Here is a 20,440-nt window from a genome sequence, read left to right on the forward strand (position 1 = left end):
GTGGTTGAGAATCCTTCTGCCAATGCAGGGGACACGGGTTCGAGCCCTGGTCCGGGAAGATCCCACATGCCGCGGAGCAAAACTAAGCCCGAGCACCTAAGAGCCCATGCTCTGCAACAAGAGAAGCCCACGCACAACAATGAAGAGTAGCCCCCGCTCGCCACAACTTAGAGAAAGCCCGTGTGCAGCAACGAAGACCCAAAAATAAATAGAAAATTTATGTATTTATTTATTTATTAAAAAAAAAAGACTTAAAGAGGCACTTCACAAAAAAGGTTATCCAAAATGGCCAATAAACAGAGAAAACGGTGCTCAAACTAGTCAAAAGAGAATGCAAATTAAAACAAGACACCACAACACACTCACCAGAATGAGTATAATGAAATTTGACTAGAATGCAAAGACACTCCCACACGCTAACAGTAGGAGTAAATTGGCAAAACTACGTTGGAAAATGTCTGCTGGTACATCTTCTAAAGCTGAACATATTCATACCTGATGATCCAGCAATTCTACTCTTTGGTATATAAGGTATATATTAGGTATATATATGGCCCTCAAAAGACGTGTATGAGAACGTTCACAGCAGCACTTTTACTAATAGCTAAAAACTAGAAACACCCAAATGCCCATAAGAGTAGAATGGATATACAAACTTTTTTCCAAACACATAAATATGATGGTATACTATTCCGTAGCGAGAATTAACTACAACTGTAAGCAACCTTCACTGAAAATATTTACATATATACACATACTACAATGAGATAATACAGCAAATCCCCTACATGCGAACCTTCCAGTTGCGAACTTTCAAAGAGGTGAACGTGCGTTCGCATGTCCGATCACATAAGTTAGTTCACGTGTCTGGCATACATTGCTACATCCGTGCATCCTCTACAAGTGGTTGTGCTTTTGTGTACTTTACTGTAGAGTACTGCATAGAGTACAGTAGTATACTATCTTTGTTTCAAGCCCGGGATGTCTGGAAGCAAGGGTAAAAGCAGCAGTGATGTAGCTGGGACTACTGTACTTTTCAAGGTCCCGTACTGTAAGATGTTTTCTTGATTTTTTTGTTTGCTTTTTATGTATTATTTGTGTGAAAAGTATTATAAACCTATTACAGTGCAGTACTATATAGCCGATTGTGTTAGTTGGGCACCTAGGCTAACTTTGTTGGACTTATGAACAAATTGGACTTACAAATGTGCTCTTGGAACAGAACTCGTCCATATGCAGGGGACTTAACTATACTGTTCAACTATCGAAAAAAAAAAGTTTGGGAGTTCCCTGAGGTCCAGTGGTTAGGACTCCGAGCTCTCACTGCTGAGGGCGCAGGTTCGATCCCCGGTCAGGGAACTAAGATCCTGCATGCCACACAGCGCAACCAAAAATAAATAAATAAAATTAAAATTAAAAAAAAAAGTTTGATGGACCCAGTGTGTAGGGCAATTCTGCACCAATAGCAAAATCAGATACACTTATTCTCTGATCTGGTAATTCCCTTCTGAAAAAAAACAAAAACAAAAAAAACTGGAAACAAATATCTGCTAGTGGGGACCTAGTTAAATAAATTATGTGATAGCCACAAAATGGAACGCCATGCAATTATTTAAAAAAAAAATGAGGAAGCTCTTCTGTGAACCATTACATAATAATCTTCAAGATGGGAAAAAGCAGGAAGCAAACCACTTGTCTAGTGTGCTGTCACTTATGTAAAAGGAGATGGGGGCGGGGGCTGATTTGCGTTTATGAAAGATCAACTCAAGAAGGACACACGACTTTGGCAGCACTGGCTGCCTCCAGACAGGGGGAAGGGCAAAGGGATAGAAGATAGAGACTTTTCACTGTTTACTTTTGTAATTTTGAACTACATATATTAAAAAGGATAAACAAAATTAAAATTTTCAAAGACAGCCCCCAATACATAAACAAATAAAATCATTTACCGGCAATAAAAAGCCATCAGGTAGAGAAAGGAGCTGCTGAAACACAGAGGTCTCCAGCACCACACTGGGCCGCCACAACTGGGGCCTCCCAAAGACATGCCAAGTGGCCACTCAAGACCCATCCTTTGCAAAAATTTTGTAATACAAGGTGACAGCTTCCACCTGATCCAAGAGAAAGCCATACTGGCTCCAGAAAAGACTTCAAAGAAAGCGCAGAGATGTATGGCAGCAGTCTAAGGTCTGACCTTAGAGCAAACTCTCTTCAGATTACTGAGATGCTGGGAGCGACTAACCCATTCCTACCCCCACCCTCCCAATTAGTGGAAAGGGCAGAGATGGCTCAGTGTGAACATGGGGGAAAGAACCTCTGCTCTGCGTGCAAACAATGGAACATCCAAGGGCGTGACCAGCCATGGACCGGTTTAACTGTCCTTTAAGTGTCCTCACATAAATGAACGTACATGGGACAAGGGCAGGGTGACAGGACAGACAGGATAGACAGGGAAACTTGCCCTCTTTTCCTCCCTTGATCATGGTCCAGCAGCAAGTATCTTAAGAGACCAAAGAGGAAGAGAAAAGAGAATGAGAAAGAGAACAAAACCTCACTGATGATCCTGGTGGCACTGCACTAAATAATTTAACATCTAGCTTCTCCTTTTTCGCTTTCTTCATTTTAAGTTCCTCATGAAACTCTGAACTTCTCTAGGATGTAGCGTCTACTTACTGAGGTGGAGAGCAAAGCGTGGGAGAAATCTGCTCACCAAGGAGATCTCAATGTCTCAATACACCAAGAAAGGTCTGAACAGGTGCAACAGAGCTACCTAGTGGGCACTGCAAGAAATCCACCTAGAGAGGAAGAGTACCGGCAATGGTGAGCTGTTTCCTGTGCGTCCCTGGGTTTGTCTGCATTATCATTCGGGGCTAATCCTCCCACGTTACTGACAGCGACCTCTATGGCTTCTCTTCCTCCTGCCTTCTTAGAAGGCTCTTTAGTTCTTCCACTAAAAAGTTAACACTAAGTAAGGGAATAAGCTTAATTCAACCCATCTTCTTTACATAGTAAATCTGGAAAAAGATTGTCAATAGAAGACTAAAATAGTAGAGTAAAGTAAGGTTGGAGAATTAGCTCTTTATTACATGTCTATATACTTTTCATTTTATATATTTATATGTATTTCATTCCCAAATAGCATGGGTAAATCAGAATGTAATCTAGCAACTTAATTGATGATGAAGACAGTATACTTCCTTCCTATGGATGTACTCGTTCAACAAATATTTCCACGTGTGCTGAGCACCATTTTAACTCATTTACTCCTCCCAACAATCCTATGAGGTAGGCACTAACAGCAGACTCTTTTACAGAGGAAGAAACTGAGGCGCAGAGATTTAACTGCCTGCACAAAGGTCATACTGATAGAGCAAGCCTGGGTTTGGATCCTTACCCAGGATGTCTGCTCCAGAATCCACCCCTAGCCACTACAATCTACTAAACTGACTTCACCTGCCCCATTAGCTTGCTCTGGCCCAAGAATACTTCGTGTCATGCAATATTCCCAGTTGGAATCTTAGTCGCTCGATATCGTAAGACTGATATCTCTCACATCTGCCTCCTCTTTTTAATCCCCTCGTATGAGCCCTCAGTACCACCTCTGGCCTGGACTCATAACTCACCTCAATACTGCCTACCCAGCCTTCACCCAGGGCCCGGATCCCTGGCACAAGGTGGACTGGAGACACCCCACTGCTCCAGATGTCCGTGTCACACAACCCCCTCCTGACCTGGCTCTCGACGAAGGAAGGACTTAGAGTTCAGGGCCTAGAGGCAGACAACCCAGGCTCCCACCTTGGGGCTGCAGCCCTTGAGCAAACCATGTACCCTTCCTCGATCCGTGTCTTCCTCTGTAACTATCTTATTAAATTGGGGGATCAACGAGACGTTTTTCAACACTTAGCACAGTGTCTGGATCACTCTACACTAAGGCAGAGGTCCAAAGTCACCTCTCCTCCATGAACCTCCCCCTGCTTCGCAGAAGAAGCAACTCTAGACTCCTGGTGTTCCACATTCCATCTTATTTGTAGGCACAGCTCCTAGGCAGCCCCACACAGCTTTCCCCAGGTTCACATCAACTCTCCCTGAGGCAGAGCCCATGTTCTATTAACAGTAGAACTCCCTGTAACACGTGTCACAGTGCTCTGCCTGTGGCAGGAATCTAATGTGTGGGTGACCTGAGTCATTCTCCCCCAGAGAACATGCCAAAATCAAAGAGGCTGCAGTCAAGCTCCTGAAAGGAAAGGCTCTTCGCAGAGAGGGCGGGCTTATTTCAAGGCAGGCCCCATCTGACACCCCATCAGCTCCAGGCCTACCCCAACTGAATGGGTTGTGAAATGCCAACCAACGAAGCTGCTTGGTGGGCAATAACTCTTCTCGGAAGGAAAAGGCAAAGGCGTGAAGTTAGGAATTCCAAACACAGCATGAAGGAAATTCTTTCCAACCAAGTCTTGCAAAGCCCGCATCCATCCACGGCCAGAGGCAGGGGACAGCTACGAAGGGCATGGGCGTCTGTGCTCAGTGAACGCCACTCCCATTACCTGGGATCATTTTGATAGTTGTGTTCACTTCACTCCATTTGTGGACCCGGTCAAACTTCCAGTCCAGGATAAAATTCCCATTATCCGTCACCACAGGACCCTAGAAGATAATTCCCCACACTTACAGAGGCCATGTACATACAGGCAGGCAGAGGAGAGCAGGAGAGGGGAGGTGATAACCAAAGACAAGTATCTTAATTAACCCGCTCCAACCAGTACCCCTGCCTCGTGCTTTCTAGGAGGCAGGAACTTGGGAGTCAGAACTGGAGTCTTGAAGCCATCCAGGCATAGATAGATCTCACAGGAGCCGTTAACCTCTGAAAGCCTCAGATTCCTCAATGGCAAAAAAGGGATAATGAAACATACCTCATCAGGCAGCTTGTGGGTAAGCCACATGGGTAACGTTAGCCACAGCGAGGGCTCACTGATTCTTAGCTATGATTAGAGTGAAAAACTACAGCAACAGAACAGACTACCAACACGGCTCAGCATTCCCACAGCTTCACGTGAAGAACCATCAGTAATGCAACATAAGACAAGGCTCCCCCAGGTGGGGCAGACCCATCCAAAAGACAGGGAGCAGAGATGGGTCCTGAGGTCGAACAGGCTGGGGGTAGTTTTAGTTGAGTAATCCAGAATTCCGCGACAGCTTTGCGCACTAGAAAGCGTTTAGCAGCATAAACGTTGACAGAACACTACAGTCAAAGGCAAGGAAATGAGGACTCCTCTGCAAACTGGAGAAGGGCTGGGAGCCCAGTGCAGAACCCCACGAAGGCACGATACTGGGCTCTAGTGTGGAGGAACCCCAGCCATGAGAGAGCACCGAACAATCTCCTCTTGGCTTTTCAGCTACACAGGGAGCCAGAGTCAGAGCTCTGTACAACCAGTATGATTAGGATTATGATGTTGTAAAAGTCACAAAAACACCAGGCAGAAAACACGTCACGATAAAAGCTCGTCAGGGTAGAGTTACAGATAACTTGCTTTCTCTTCTGTACGTTCCAAACTTTTTATATATAGTTCCGTCTGCAACTATAGTTATTTTTTGGAGTACTGCTGTTGCTTTTTTGTTTATTTAAGTGTAAGAAAAAAAAAGTTCTGTGCAACCCACTTTAGAAGCTGAAGAGAAACATGTGGACGAAGTTTCTGGAGTATATTCCTGGGGAGGAATTCACATCTCCCTAGAAACTCTACTTCATTTAACCACAGAATGAGAAAAGAGGAGGAAAAATAAAATTACACCATGAAACCTGAATAACTTTCTGCCCCAGGTGGGCCTCCCAAAACCCATTTTTAGCAGCTGTTAGTCAGAGATCCAGGCCTCGGGTACGAAGACCAGATAACCTAAGGAGCATAGATCCCGAGCGACAGAAAATACGCCCATCTGTACAGAGAATATGCATTGCATTAAGTATAGTCTTAGCTACATGAGTTTGAATGTGGAAACTGATAAAGCCCCAGCGCTCTAAAAGTAAACCAATAGGCTGATTAAAAATAAATAAACAGAAGCCACCTGCCCAGTCTAGGCACAGACCTAATGGAAGCAGGAAGGAGGACACAGCCCTGAGAGCCTGGAATGCCTTCCAGAAACCTCCCTGGCCACTTACTGCCTTGTTGACAGCCATTCGAAGTTCAATCACACCCCCAAACTTCTGGGTCACAGCTCGGCTCACTGGGACATAGGCCATCGGGATGACCTCGATGGGGATTCCCTTGTGCCACTGATCCCCGAGGTTCTTTGAATCTTTTCTGGAAAGAAAGAGTCAGAAAGTACAACAAGTGTAGATAAGCTCAGTGGTACAGACACAGCAAATTCAGGCATGGGGGTAATAATGAGGTAAGAGGACAAGGGAAGCGAGAAGGGTCGAGTGCACGGGGCTTCAAATGCATTGGCTGTGTTTTACCGTTTAAGAAAAGCAGTAGCTTTTATAAGTAAATATGACAAAAATGTTAAAACCTGGATGTGACTGGCTTGTCATATACAGGCGTGAAGAACATCATCATTTACAGCTGTAATTTTTTTTTTTAATTAAAATGTTCGCAGGAGTGCCTTCTATCAGACTCCCTGAAGGAGAATCTGAGAGCCTGGTCAAAGACTGTCCACGACACAAGTCACGTGTGACCCCAGAGGCTGCAGGGCCGCTTCTTGAGGCTCCTTGCTAGGCGCGAACGCGTGATAAATAAGGACGCGCTCTGTTAACAAGGGTGACGAGCTGTTTCCTCCTCCTTCCAGTGGACACATGAAATAGCAGTACCTAACTTCAGCACGAAAGCAGAGCATAATCCTGCAGGACACGGCCCTCGCCATAGACTATCAGAAAAGCCCCTCCCTCCACCTGTTTCCTCCTCTGTAATATGAAGCCTGGGGGCCGATCTACCTCCTCAGCGGACAGTTCAGAACACCAAACATCATACCTGAAATCGGCAATCACGATGAAGCGACTGGCATTGCCAGCCACAATTTTCTCCTGGGTCAGGCAGCCTCTGGGGGATGGGGAAGAAGCAGCAAATGAACACAGGGGTAAGTAAGACAAAAACTGAATTCGGAAACTAAGGTCAGATATGGGAAACCAAAATCCACGCAATTCTGGCACTTAAAGAGAAATTTAATTTTTAATTCTTAAAGGAACACCACCACCACCCCAACTCCATCTGTGCAACGGACTGACTTGTGTCTCCCTGCCCCTCCCCCCAAATTCAATTGTTCAAGCCCTAACCCCCAATGTGACTATACTTGGAAGATGGGGTCTCTAAGGAAGTAATTATGGTTCAATGAGATCATTAAAGTGTGGCCCTGGTCTGATAGGATGGATATCCTTTTAAGAAGACACCAGAAAGCTCTCTTACTCTCCCTCCCTCCGCCACAGCAGGCTGCACTGAGAAGGCCGCCATCTGCAAGCCCAGGGCTTCCAGAACTGTGAGAAATAAATTTTTCCATTTAAGTCACTAAGTCTAAGGTTTTTGTTATGGCAGCCCAAGCTAAGACATGCTGTTTCCAGTAAATGGACTATGGAAACACAGCCTGTGTCTGGGAGAAATGGTTCCCAGTCAGGCAGCGGGCATAATCCCATCTAAGATGCATCTGTCAGGAAGCACTGTGCCTGGGGAGAAGCCACCTGAGCACGGCATGAGGTGGAGGTTCCGCAACTGGAGAAGTAAGGACAAGCTCTGAACAACCTGCCGTATCTGCAGTGTGACAGCCAGGTTATAAAGTGGAGAGAGCACAGTGAGATGTGAAGCAAATTCTGTGTCACTCCACAGCCTGCTTGATTATACGAACCAGGAGACCAGGACTTCACCTCCTTCGACTCACCACTTCCTAACCCCCCAAAATCAACACCTAAGAAACACCCAATAAATGTTTTCCAAATCAATGAATACATACATCACTAACTGCTCAGAGCCCACAGACCTAGTAATCTAGTCCCGGTAATATGTTTGCTTTAGCCCGTACAGTTTTTAAAGTTGGAATCAGGAGAAGGCAGCAAAGAGAACCCTTTAAGATGAGTAATTTCATTGAAGAGGCCCAGGTTCCTGTCACCAGACTGCTACTAACAACCAGAAATGCCAGGCTGGTTCTACAGCCTTATGCTATCCACATCCAAGCAGAGAGACAAACTCATGTACATCACAGCGGCAATGTGTTTATTCTGTATTCCACTTTGCTTTGCTAAGGATTAACCGGCAGATACCCTGCAGAAAAATCCCCACAACACTCACCCTCCACCCTTGATGAGATTGAGATCAGCATCGACTTCATCAGCACCATCGATGGCAAGGTCAATCTGTGTTGAGGGTAAGGAAAGATATAAAAAGCACTAAGCTTGAACATGCCACAGCTCATCAGGTCCCAGCAGCCCTATTAGCCAGCACAGTTCTTCCTATTTAGCCAGTCAGGAAACTGAGGCCCTGAGAGGTTAAGCTATTCCACTAAGGTCACCAGGAAACAAACAGGGGAACCACACCTGGGCCCAACTCTGATCCACCACTTTACACTCCCTTTACTCATTGATGGGCTTCTCTGGGGATGAGCTGGAATTATTGAGAGCACGCAATCTCAACGTGAGTAACTTCACCTCCAGTACAGAAGGAGGTATACAGTATACCTGTGAGATTAAAATTTCATTGGGGGTGGGCATTAATGGAAAAAAGGCTGAGACACACTGATTCAGAAGTCTCCGTACTAATGTGGCAAAAATACCGGCATGCTGACACACATCTGATGCAATACAGAACTGGAAATTTTCTGAGGTACCCCCGCTATGACCCACCACGGCACCTGTCTGGGCTGGCCCACTCCCTTTACAGGAAGCTCCACTGCCAGGCCCAAAAGCAGTGGGAATAGGTTCATTCATGTTTCAAAATTTGAAATCAAGAAAGGGATGTACTTCTTGTCACTCCTGGTACTCTGCAGAGACAAGGCGGGAGCCTCAAGTATGGTCTTTAAAAGAGCAGTATAAAACCTCAGGGCGCAGATTCAGTTCAAGCTGCAGTTAGAAGCTGCTTGGCCCAGGGCCTGCAAAGCTTCAACGGGGCATCCTCGCTTCCACCCTTTCACAAGGATGGAGGTACAGCCTGCAGTGTTCCTCCCCTCTCTGCACCATGGCAGCTCTCTGGGGCCTGGAAGGCGGCAACCTTTTCTGTCTGGGTTTCACGCCCACCTTCAGCCCAAACCACTCTCCCCACAGAGCTGAACAGCTGATTCAGCCTGTGCCCTGGCTTTACCCACAGATATCTCTGAACAAGCCCTTCCCATGGTACTTACTAACCCATCTGTGGCCCACATGTCCCATGACACAGTGGATTAGCAGACCACCATCAAGTCTGTTTTCAAGCTGCCGAAATCCCACCTCACTCTTCCAATGCAGCCTTGCCCTCTCCTCTCCTTCTCCCTCTCCCCCTCCCCCTGCTGTGCACAAAGCCATTCCACTCACTCGGTCCTAGACACCCCAGCCAGTCTCAGCACTGCACACATGCCAGGCTGGAACCGCTCCCATGGTTCCCATCTACCCCTCTCTGGAATGCTCTCTCCTGCCCTTGCCACCTAGCCTTCACAGCTCTGCTCAAACTTTACCTCTTCCCACAACACCCTTCTAAGCAGCATCCTCTAGAGCCAGAAGCACCTGGATTCACTTTCAGGCTCTGCCACTTACAAACAGCATGGCCTTAGGCAAATGCCTTGCCCTCTCTGTGCCTTTCTCCTATCTGTAAAATGAGGTACTAATGGTACCCACCCTCAAGACTACTGGAGCTTAAATACAGCTGACCCTTGAACAACATGGGTTGGAACTACACAGGTCCACTTATACAGATTTTTTTCCACTAAATACGTACTACAGTACGTGACCGACGGTTGGTTGAATCCACAGATGCTGAACCGCAGATACAGAGGGCCAACTACGGGACCTGAGCATCTGCAGATTCTGGTATTCGCAGTGGGTCCTGGAGCCGCTCCCCAGCAGATACCCGGGGACGACTGTGGTTTAATACAGGCCCGGCACTTAGCATAGTAACTGGCACACAGTCAGGGCTCAGTAAACGACAGCCGTGAGCACGCTGCTCGCTCTTCAGTCTCCTCCAGATTGTCCGTGTGTTTAATCATCTTTACCACACAACTTCACTTTAATCTGTTTTCAAAGACCCATGGCTGCCTCAGATGATGCTTCTTATCTCCACTTAGTTCTGAGGGCCGCCCTGCTCGTGTACATCGTATACGTCTGTGTGAGGGCTGCAGGAAGCCCTGGGTCCCTGAGCCCTCTCGGTTAAACCACAGGGAATGTCCTAGAAATTCATAAGCTCTTCTCTTCTGACCTCAGCTAGGATTAATATTCAAAGTCCTAGGAGAAAAGCTAGTATGACTAACTGACTCTTCTCCTAGACTCAACAAGATATCCAGAGCCCATGAACAAGTGACAGCTATTTAAAAAAAAAAAAAAAAAAAAGGAGACCAAAAAACCCAGCAGCCTCTCTCTACTTACCTCTGGGTGTCGGTCCAGGTCACTGAGAGTTAAGCCATACTGCAGGATGAGCTGACGGGCCTGTGGAGGACAGGAAAAACCACCCTTAATCATTAACTCTTAGTGACGGCAATAATCCCCAGAATCCTCTTGGATTTAAGTGTCAGACACTGAGTCCCACCAAGGCTTCCTCTCAAATCCAACCTGGTCCACCACGAGGTAGGAGATCTAGCCCCATGAACAGCAAAAGTTAATTCATTCCAGAAGCTTGAAGAAGGTAGACAGCACATAGTGAACACTGCTCCAGTGCTAGGCTGGGAGTTCCTCCTCAGTGACCTGTTACTTAAGATAATGTCAAGGGGGACTTCCCTGGTAGCACAGTGGTTAAGAATCCACCTGCCAATGCAGGGGACAAGGGTTTGAGCCCTGGTCCGGGAAGATCCCACATGCCACGGAGTAACTAAGCCAGTGCGCCACAACTACTGAGCCTGCGCTCTAGAGCCCACGAGCCACAACTACTGAGCCCGTGCACCACAACTACTGAAGCCCGTGCGCCTAGAGCCCGTGCTCCGCAGCAAGAGAAGCCACCACAATGAGAAGCCTGCGCACTGCAACAAAGAGTAGCCCCGGCTCACCGCGAGAGAAAGCCTGTGTGCAGCAATGAAGACCCAACGCAGCCGTAAATAAATAAATAAGTAAATAAATAAATAAATAAAGGTAGCGTCATGGCCTCCCAAAGCCTCTGGTAATACAGTACCAGTAGTTCCCTCCCCACCACCACCCCCTCCCCCACCACCACCACCCCCCTCCCCCTCCATGGCCATTCAAGGTTTCACTTTCCACTGTTTCAGTTACCCAGGGGCAACCTTGATCCGAAAACATTAAATGGAACATTCCAGAAACAAACAATTCACAACTTTTAAACTGCACGCCATTTTGAGTAGCTAGCCCTCATCCCTTTGTCCTGCGTACCCTGCCTATTTGTCATTTAAAAGCCATCTCAGTCATCAGATTGACCGTCACAATACCACAGTGCTTGTGTATCAAGTAACCCTTACTTTACCTAATACAGGCATACCTCGTTTTATTGTGCTTCAGTTTACTGCACTTTGCAGGTACTGCATTCGTTACAAGTTGAAGGCTGTGGCAACCCTGACTCCAAGGAGTCTAGGGGTACAACTTCTCCAATAGCATTTGCTCACTTTGTGTCTCTGTGTCACATTTTGGTAATTCTCGCAATATTTCCAACTTTTTCATTATTGTTATTATATTTGTTACTGTGATCTGTGATCAATGATCTTTGATGTTACTACTGTAATTGTTTTTTGGCATTTTTAGCAATAAAGTCTATTTATTTATTCGTTTATTTATTTATTTATAGCTGCACTGGGTCTCCACTGCTGTGCGCGGGCTTTCTCTAGTTGCAGAGAACGGGGGCTACTCTTCGTTGTGGTGCGTGGGCTTCTCATTGTGGTGGCTTCTCTTGTTGCGAAGCACAGGCTCTAGGCGCGCAGGCTTCAGTAGTTGTGGCACGCAGGCTCAGTAGTTGTGGCACACGGGCCCAGCTGCTCCACGGCATGTGGGATCTTCCCGGACCAGGGCTCGCACTTTTGTCCCCTGCATTGGCAGGCGGATTCCTAACCACTGCACCACCAGGGAAGTCCCTAGCAATAAAGTATTTTTTAATTAAGGTATGTACATTGCTTTTTTAGACGTAATACTATTGCACATTTACCAGACTACGATGCACTATAAACATAACTTCTATATGCACTGGGAAACCAAAAAATTCATGTGACTCGCTTTATATCATACTCACTTTATTATGGTGGAATGGAACCAAACCTGCAATATCTCCAAGGTAATGGTCCCAAAGCGCAATAGTGATGCTGGCAATTCAGATATGCCAAAGACAAGCCATAAAGTCCTTTAAGTAAAAAAGTGAAAGTCCTCAATTTAGTAAGTTAAGAAAAAAAAGTTACATGCCGAGGTTGCTAAGATCTATGGTAAGAATGAATTTTCCATCATGAAGTTAAAGAAGGAAAAAGAAAGCTGTGCTAATTTTGCTGTTGCATCTCAAACTGCAAAAGTTACAAGACTACAGTGCATAAGTGCCCAGTTAAGATGGAAAAGGCATTACATTTGTACAGTAGGATATTTTGAGAGAGAGAAAAACCATATTCATGTCACTTTTATTATGGTGTATTGTTATAATTGTCCTATGTTATTATTTGTTGTTGTTAATCTCTTACTGTGCCTAATTTATCAACTAAACTTTATCATAGGTATGGCTGTATAGGAAAAAACACAGTGTATACAGGGTTCAGTACTATCTGTGGTTTCAGGCATCCTCTGGGGGTCCTGGAACATATTCCTCCTGGATAAGGGGGAACTAACACTTTTTTAAATTTCCTAAACTAAGAGCCAAATCTACAAAATATTAGAAACGTCTCTAAAAAAATCTAACAGTATGAAAAAAGACTGTGGAAGATCACTACAAATAGATACATACTGATTTCCAGGCTACACTGTTGAATAAAAATAAGCAAAAGAATACATACACTCAGAAGAATATGTAAAGGCTGGACCTCCGGAATGGCTAGATGAGAGCACCAGACTGGGAAAGATTTAGGATGTTTGTAGGAAAAGTCAGCACCACCGACTCTATGGACATGCCTTCCACACAGGCTGACTGAAGGGGAGGGTTACCACCACCACAGGGCCCAGAGCAGAATTTGTTGCTGGAATAAATGCACCGTGAACCTTTGAGTCTGACCACTCAAGTTCAAGTGATAAGGATCTGTGTTCATGCCACTGCTTACCATACGCAGAGGAACTAAAGGATGGAAAACTTCTTTTCAAAAGCCACGTCTTGAAAATATTTTCTGCTTAAAGTCAAAAGCACCTGAAATGTAGGATCCGAAGGTCTCGGTTCTAATCTTAAATGAACCAGCCACATGACCCCTGGCAAGTTTTCTCATCTATAAAAAGATGCAGATGGGTAATGACCAATGTCAATCTTCAAATCCAAAATCCTAAGACTCTAACAATAAAGTACAAAGACCCTGGAATTTGCAATATATGGGACCTATTTGTATCCTGATTCAAACAAACTGTAAAAAAGGATAAGACAATAGGGGAAATTTGAATCCTGGATTTTTATTTGATCCTATTAAAGGTTATCGTTTGATTTTTTTTAGTATTGTTGAGATGTTTAAAAGTCTCCCTACTTTTCAGAGACATAATAAAATACATACAATGAAATCATACCATGCCTGGGATTTGTTTCAAAATAACAAAGGTGAAGGAGAATGAGATACAGATGAAACAAAATTGGCCATGAACTGATAACTGTGGAAACTGGGTGATGGGTCCGTGGAAGTTCATTACATTATTCTTTATCCTTTTTGAAGTTTGAGATTTTCCACAATAAAAAGCTAAAATAAAATACTGACTCAAAAAAGTTCAAAAGAAAAAAAAACATGATTTTGCTCTATTAAAGAGAAATATATAATGAAGGGAGAAAACAACAATAAAAATGGTATTTCTGGATTATTTCTCAGTTCCTAGGTTTCTCCAAATGTAACATTGGAGGAACCATACTAATTCCAGACCCTAAGCCTATAAAAACATTTGGAACGTCTGGAAGATGAACCCCCAAAGTCCCCCACGCCTCTTGGTATTCGTGCCTTTGGGGAATCCCTGCCCACAACGTCCCAAGGCTGTTCTGTGTCACCAGTGGCACACAGCAGAGGAGACAGCAAGACACTTCTGCGATTAGTTTATAGAGAAGGGGGGGCGTGCTCCCACAAGATCCTTCCCTCCCTCCCTCCTTCCCCCTCACCCTCACTCTCTATCACACACACTGGGGGAAACCAGCTGCCACGTCCTGAAGACATGGAGACAGCCCTGGGGACAGGCCCCTACCGCACAGGCTGTGAAGAATTAAGGCCCAGAACACCCACAAGACGGAGCTGGAAGCCCTGGCCAAGAGCTTAACTGCAACCTCCCCGGAGCCCCGAGGCCACAGCCCCCCAGGTAACCACTCCAGGTTCCTGCCCCTTGGAAACTAGGAGCTACTAAATGTTTGTTTTAAACTGCTAAGTTTGGGGGGTAATTTGTTCCAGCAAAGATATCTAATACAGATGGTGTTGGAATAATGCTGTGAACTGCATAAAGTTCAGTGTGATATTCTATCATGCAAATAAAACTGTTATATACTACGGTTCCTGTTAATTTTATGTACTACTTTAGAAACAATACTAAACTGCATTCAAACGTATTACATGAACACTGGGCGTCAGGAAACTGTTCTATCATGATTCCTATAGGGAAACATCCCGTATATCATTGTAATTTAACATTCAAGTGTTAAGACTGCCTGTACCACTTGGCAGTGTTACTCTTTCATGAGGATGTCCTGTTTGCCCATCTAGATTGTAATCAGAGAGCACATTTCACATACACTTTTCACCCTATAGCAGTTAGGGTCAGTTAAGCCAATAGTTGAGTGAAAAATTAATTATTTTGAGTTCAGTCAAGTTACCTAGTGCAAACTCCTGTATTAAGAAAGAAATGGATGCCCAGAGAGGTCCCAGTGCTAAGTTAGGGGCAGGGCGAGGACCAGAAATACAGTCTCCTGCTCTCCTGCCCTGTCTAGGGACTAGGAAGGAAATCAGAAGATAAGGCAAACAAAGGGAATGTAGAAGAAAAAGGAAAGGAGAGGATGGCCTCTGCTTATAAATGGAATTGACGTCATCTTACATAATAATACTATGCTATTAATAACGTTTTTAACAATAACAATTTTAAAAGGAGTTCTTTGGCATTCCCTCCTCTACCTGAAATGCCCTGCCTCCTCCCAAACTCCAGCCCCTCACGCCCAGCTTTCCAGGAAGCCCCCAATCCCCTGTGCAAGGAGTGGGCTCTCCTTCCTCCAACAGGCACGTTACCTCTACTTCTTCTCTACCATGTATTTGTAAAACATGACACACATAAATGTAGCATTTATTCATCCAACAGGCAGAGTGCCTACTAAGAGCGAGGCACCACACTGGGCACGAGCACTGCTGAATAACACCCGCCGTGCACAAGGAGCCTCGCACCCCTTTGAAAAGATAAACCCTCGGTGATCACTACGCTGACTGAAATCTGCCTCACCACCACCACCAGCTGCCTGTCTCAACACCCGTCCAGAGTCCACACACGAAAGGAGCCCAGCAGATACGTTTGTCTATGTTATGTGGCTAGGAGGCCACCCCAACTTCCACAAGCCCCGTGTCCTCCCAGACAATAAGCAGTAACGTAAGGACAGGATCTGTTCTGCCTTTAAATCGTCCGTACCCCCCCCTTCACAACGTGGAAGACCCTGTACAATGACCTCAAAGAGCCCACTGGGGTCGGACCCTTAAGTCCTGCTTCCATCAGCAGGTCCTCCAACTCTCCCTTCTCCCCATCTTTGACCGGACTCCGCACAAGACCCCTGAGAATGGCCCTGCACACAGAGAGAAGTCATCATCACAGGTGGCATGAGCTTCCTCCTCCCTGAGTGTTATGGGTTATACTGTGTTCCCCTACAAAAAGGTACGTTGGAGTCCTAACTCCTAGTAACTCTGACTGTGACCTTATTTTGAGATTGGACCTTTACAGAGGTAATCAAGTCAGAATGTCATGAGGGTGAGCCCTAATCCAACAGGACTGGTGTCCTTAGAAGGGCAATTTGTACACACAGACAGAGGCACACCGGGAGAACGCCACGCGAACATGAAGACAGAGGGCAAGGATATGTGCCTACGAGCCAAGCAATGCCAAAGACTGCCAGCAAACCACCAGAAGCTAGGAGAAAGACAAAACAGATTCTCCTTCACAGCCTCTAAAGCAATCAACATCTAGCCTCCAGAAATGAGAGGCAATAAATTTGTTTTTTAAGCACTCAACTTGTGGTTCCTTGTTATGGCAGCCCTGGGAAACGAATCCACTGAATTCAACACTACAGCCCTACTGTGGAGATATGGACCCATCACTGGCTCAGCCAGGACTAACGCAGACACAGGTGCTCAACTGAGATCAGTACCTGCTAGACACCAGACACTCCAGGCTCACAAGCTAAGGGGCTCCTGAGGGTGCAGAGCAAACAGCTGTCTCTTCCAGCTCTTAAAAGTGCAGGGAGCAGGAAAGCTAATGATTAGCTTGTACTTTTGAAAAAAAAAGACAGGAAGCAATGCCTTCTCACTGCAATCCCACAGCTGGGGCCCCCAAATGCCTCATGTGATCAAGGACAGTGGCATGTGGCAGGCTAGCAGTCCTGTTTTTCATCAATTTCACAATAATACCTGAAAATGCTGCACTTCCCCTTCTATCAACTAACAGAGGCAGACTGAAAGCCAGCATGAGCAAACACTGTTTTTTTGCCTAGACCAGATCTGGCTTTTAAATCCTTTTTTAAAATTTTCCTCTCCCAAAAGCTTTTAACTTTAAAGGGAAAATCTAGAAAAATCCTTTAAACACCTATGGGTTTACTTCTTTAAAAGGCAGAACATGAAATATCTTGATTTCCTTTCAATCATTTCAGGAAGATTGAGGCTAGCTAAACTTAACACAGAATAAGTGTGGGTTTGATGGGGGGGGAAAACAAAACAGTAACTCTGGACAAGTGATTTTTTAAAGTCCTGTGAACTGTGAATGACTCCTCTACCTGATCAGCTGGAATTGGCCAGCATTTTCCAGTCTGGGTACATGGTTATTACTAACCACCACAACATAGAGGTGGGCTGGGAGGATGCTATCTTAAAAACACAGATCAAACTTCCAATTAAAGATAGCAATTGAACACCTGTATTTAGCTCAGCTCTTTCCCTAAACCTCTCTAAATCTATAGTACAATAAAGGAATTTTTCTCAATGGCATAAACCAAAAAGAGGAAAAAACAGCAACCAACTTCTAAAAGCTAGATCACTGATGGACAATGGTAAATGGCTGAAATGAGAAAGAGAAATCCTAAGCCAGTATCCTAAACCAGTACTGGAAAAAGCTAAGAAGTGACCAAATAAACGGCACAGAACCTCCCAAAAGGTTCAAGGACCAGCAGCCCTGGGAACTTCAGAAAACAGACACCACGGTGGGAGTGAAAAGCATCTTGCTCCACTACTCCCAAAGCAGCACGTTCATTCTCTGGCGGTCAAACAGCAGGTGTCAGGACTGGGCTGCCAGGCGCAGCTGAAGATGGGGTACTGCATCAGCAAGCTTTGGCCGTGCGGCAGCTACCCCAAGACTCAGAGGCTTAAAAGAGCCTCTCATCCTCCAGAGGAGGAGCCGAGGCCTGTTCACATGGCCGCAGAATGGTTTCAGCAGCAGAAGGGCCAAGCCACAAAGCAAAAGCACTCACTGTTCAAGCCACTGATGGCGGGCCATTAGGTCACATCCCATTGGCAAAACACGTCACACGATCAGGCCCAGAGTCAAAGAAATACTGCAACGTGTAGCAGGCACTTTTTCCCCGTCTACCACAGGCACTACGCTGAAAACGGGGGTTATGTCCCAAATAATGACAGACGTCTTCTAGCCCTCTTCTCTTAACTTGGCTCCCGGGACACAGGCAGCCACGCATACCCCTCCTAAAAGGGCACTGGGCAGTCTTCTCCAGGAAACCTGACCAGCCAGAGGAAAAAAAAAAATGATCTGACACTAGGGGTTCCCCAATGATCTGTCTGCCACGAGTGCTCTTGGCAGACAAGCCGAGAGCAAGGACCACCCTCACCCCGAGAGCTGGTCTCCGGTCAGCTTCTTAGTCCACTAGTCTTCAAAATGAGCTGCAATTTTTAAAAAAAGAACAAAGCATTCTAACAATATTTGACTGTGTTGGTTGTTACATGACTATGTCAAAACTCAGAATTATACACTAAAAAGAGTAAATTTGGGGGCTTCCCTAGTGGCGCAGTGGTTAAGAATCCGCCTGCCAATGTAGGGGATACAGGTTCGAGCCCTGGTCCGGGAAGATCCACATGCCGTGGAGCAACTAAGCCCGTATGCCACAACTACTGAGCCTGCGCTCTAGAGCCCACGAGCCACAACTACTGAAGCCTGTGCGCCTAGAGCCTGCGCCCTGCAACAAGAGAAGCCACCGCAATGAGAAGCCTGTGCACCACAACGAAGAGTAGCCCCTGCTCACAGCAAACAGAGAAAGCCCGCACACAGCAACAAAGACCCAACTCAGCCATATTTAAATAAATAAATAAATTTTTATAGATATTAAGAAAAAGAGTAAATTTTCTATGTAAATTATACCTCCAACAAACTGTAAAAAAAAAAAACTTTGAGAAAAGAGATACAGGAGAAGAAATACTAAAACAAAAACCAAAGTATTAACATCCTCAGGGAGCTAAGAGAAGAAATTGAAAAAAACTGCACCCATAAAACAAACAAAAAAACTTTTCAGAGAACAAAAAAAAAAGAGTTATTTGAAATTAAATACATGAGAGCAAAGAAAGCTCAACAGAAGGGTTAGAAAAAGGTAAAGCTGAAAAGACAAAAGGACAAAACAGGCCCCAAGCACCAAGGAAATAACAAGTACCCTAAAAGGAAAGATCAGAGCCAGAGAAAACAGAGAAAAGAAAATTAAAGGAATAATAGGGGGAAAAATATCCAAAATTGAAGAGTGTGAATTTGTAGAATGACATGTCCCAGCAAGCACCCAGCATAGTGGACAAAAATAAACCCACACCAAGACACAGCATGGTGAAATTTCAGAACACTGTAGACAAAGAAAAGATAATATAAGGGAGAGAATGAAAAATAGATTTTATACAAAGGATCAAGAATCAGAATGGCTGCAAGCTTCTCAACAGCAAATTGAAAGCCAGAAGAGGGAATTCCCTGGCAGTCCAATGGTTAGAGCTCCGCACTTCCACTGCAGGGGGCACAGGTTCCATCCCTGGTCCGGGAACTAAGACGCTGCAAGAAGGAAAGTTCCTGACCACAAAGGGAGATCCCAAGACAACAGCCGAGGGCAGCTGCTACTAACCAGAGTACCAAGAAGATGAAGCTGATGGGAGTAGAATATCCACTGGGCCAGAATGAGGTGAGATTTTCGGGTTGAATTAGTAAGGAGTCCACAGACAACCAAGGAAATGGAAAAAACAAAGGCATCATTTACTTAACTTTCAGGAAAACAAGATAATGAGCAGGCTCGGAAGCGTAATCATAGCTGACTGCACAGTTCAGCTGTAGCTTGGACATCACAATTCTGAGTGGGGCCTCACCAAAACGTAACTGTACTGCAGACCAGGAGAAGGGTGTCTGACCTGTGAGAGCAGGAGGGAAGAGAGAACCGAATGCTCGTCTTCCCTGCATCCACTGAGCGTGGAATTATTACCTCAAGTTGAAAAAAAAATTTTAAATGGCAAGAAAAGCATGTAGTTTCCAGATTTTGGAGCAAATACCCAATCAGCTAAAAGAGTTTTAAAAGTATGTCCATCTAAAGAGCAAGAAATGGTGGTGGTCAGGAGTGGGGGAGGGTGTGAAGGGAGTGTCTTATTTTTTAATAAAATGACTTGAATTGTTTGATTCTTCAATCTATGTGTATGTATAGCTTTAATTAAAAATAAGCACCAATATGAAATAATTTTATTAAACAAGAAATAAAAATACTAGATGATCAAGTCACTTGGAAAAATCAGACACTTCGCTTTTGCAAGAGCGAGGCAACTCATCACAGCCCCTCTGACTTTAACAGCATCTCCTCAGAACATCAGGATTTCCAAAGCAAGAAAGGCCAGGTAAAACCACTCCTTTAGGGTGGGAGGGAGGGAGACGCAAGCGGGAAGAGATATGGGAATATATGTGTATATATAACTGATTCATTTTGTTGTGAAGCTGAAACTAACATACCATTGTAAAGCAATTATACTCCAATAAAGATGTTAAAAAAAAAAAAAAAAAAAAACC

General features: G+C 45.0%; 1 protein-coding gene across 2 annotated transcripts in view; it reads right to left on the reverse strand.

Moving 5' to 3' along the window:
• RPIA (ribose 5-phosphate isomerase A) overlaps positions 1-20,440 on the reverse strand; it is a 126,354-nt gene that overhangs the window by 96,953 nt on the left and 8,961 nt on the right. For both annotated transcript variants that reach the window (XM_069541265.1, XM_060027382.1), the window contains exons 4-8: positions 10,520-10,579; positions 8,262-8,326; positions 6,957-7,025; positions 6,149-6,290; positions 4,542-4,641 (exon numbers count right to left, since the gene is read on the reverse strand). In XM_069541265.1, coding sequence (XP_069397366.1) covers positions 4,542-4,641; positions 6,149-6,290; positions 6,957-7,025; positions 8,262-8,326; positions 10,520-10,579 — 436 coding nt within the window. The remainder of the gene's footprint in view (positions 1-4,541; positions 4,642-6,148; positions 6,291-6,956; positions 7,026-8,261; positions 8,327-10,519; positions 10,580-20,440) is intronic.

Source organism: Delphinus delphis, chromosome 12 (genome assembly GCF_949987515.2).
Source record: "Delphinus delphis chromosome 12, mDelDel1.2, whole genome shotgun sequence".
NCBI classification, from domain to species: domain Eukaryota; kingdom Metazoa; phylum Chordata; class Mammalia; order Artiodactyla; family Delphinidae; genus Delphinus; species Delphinus delphis.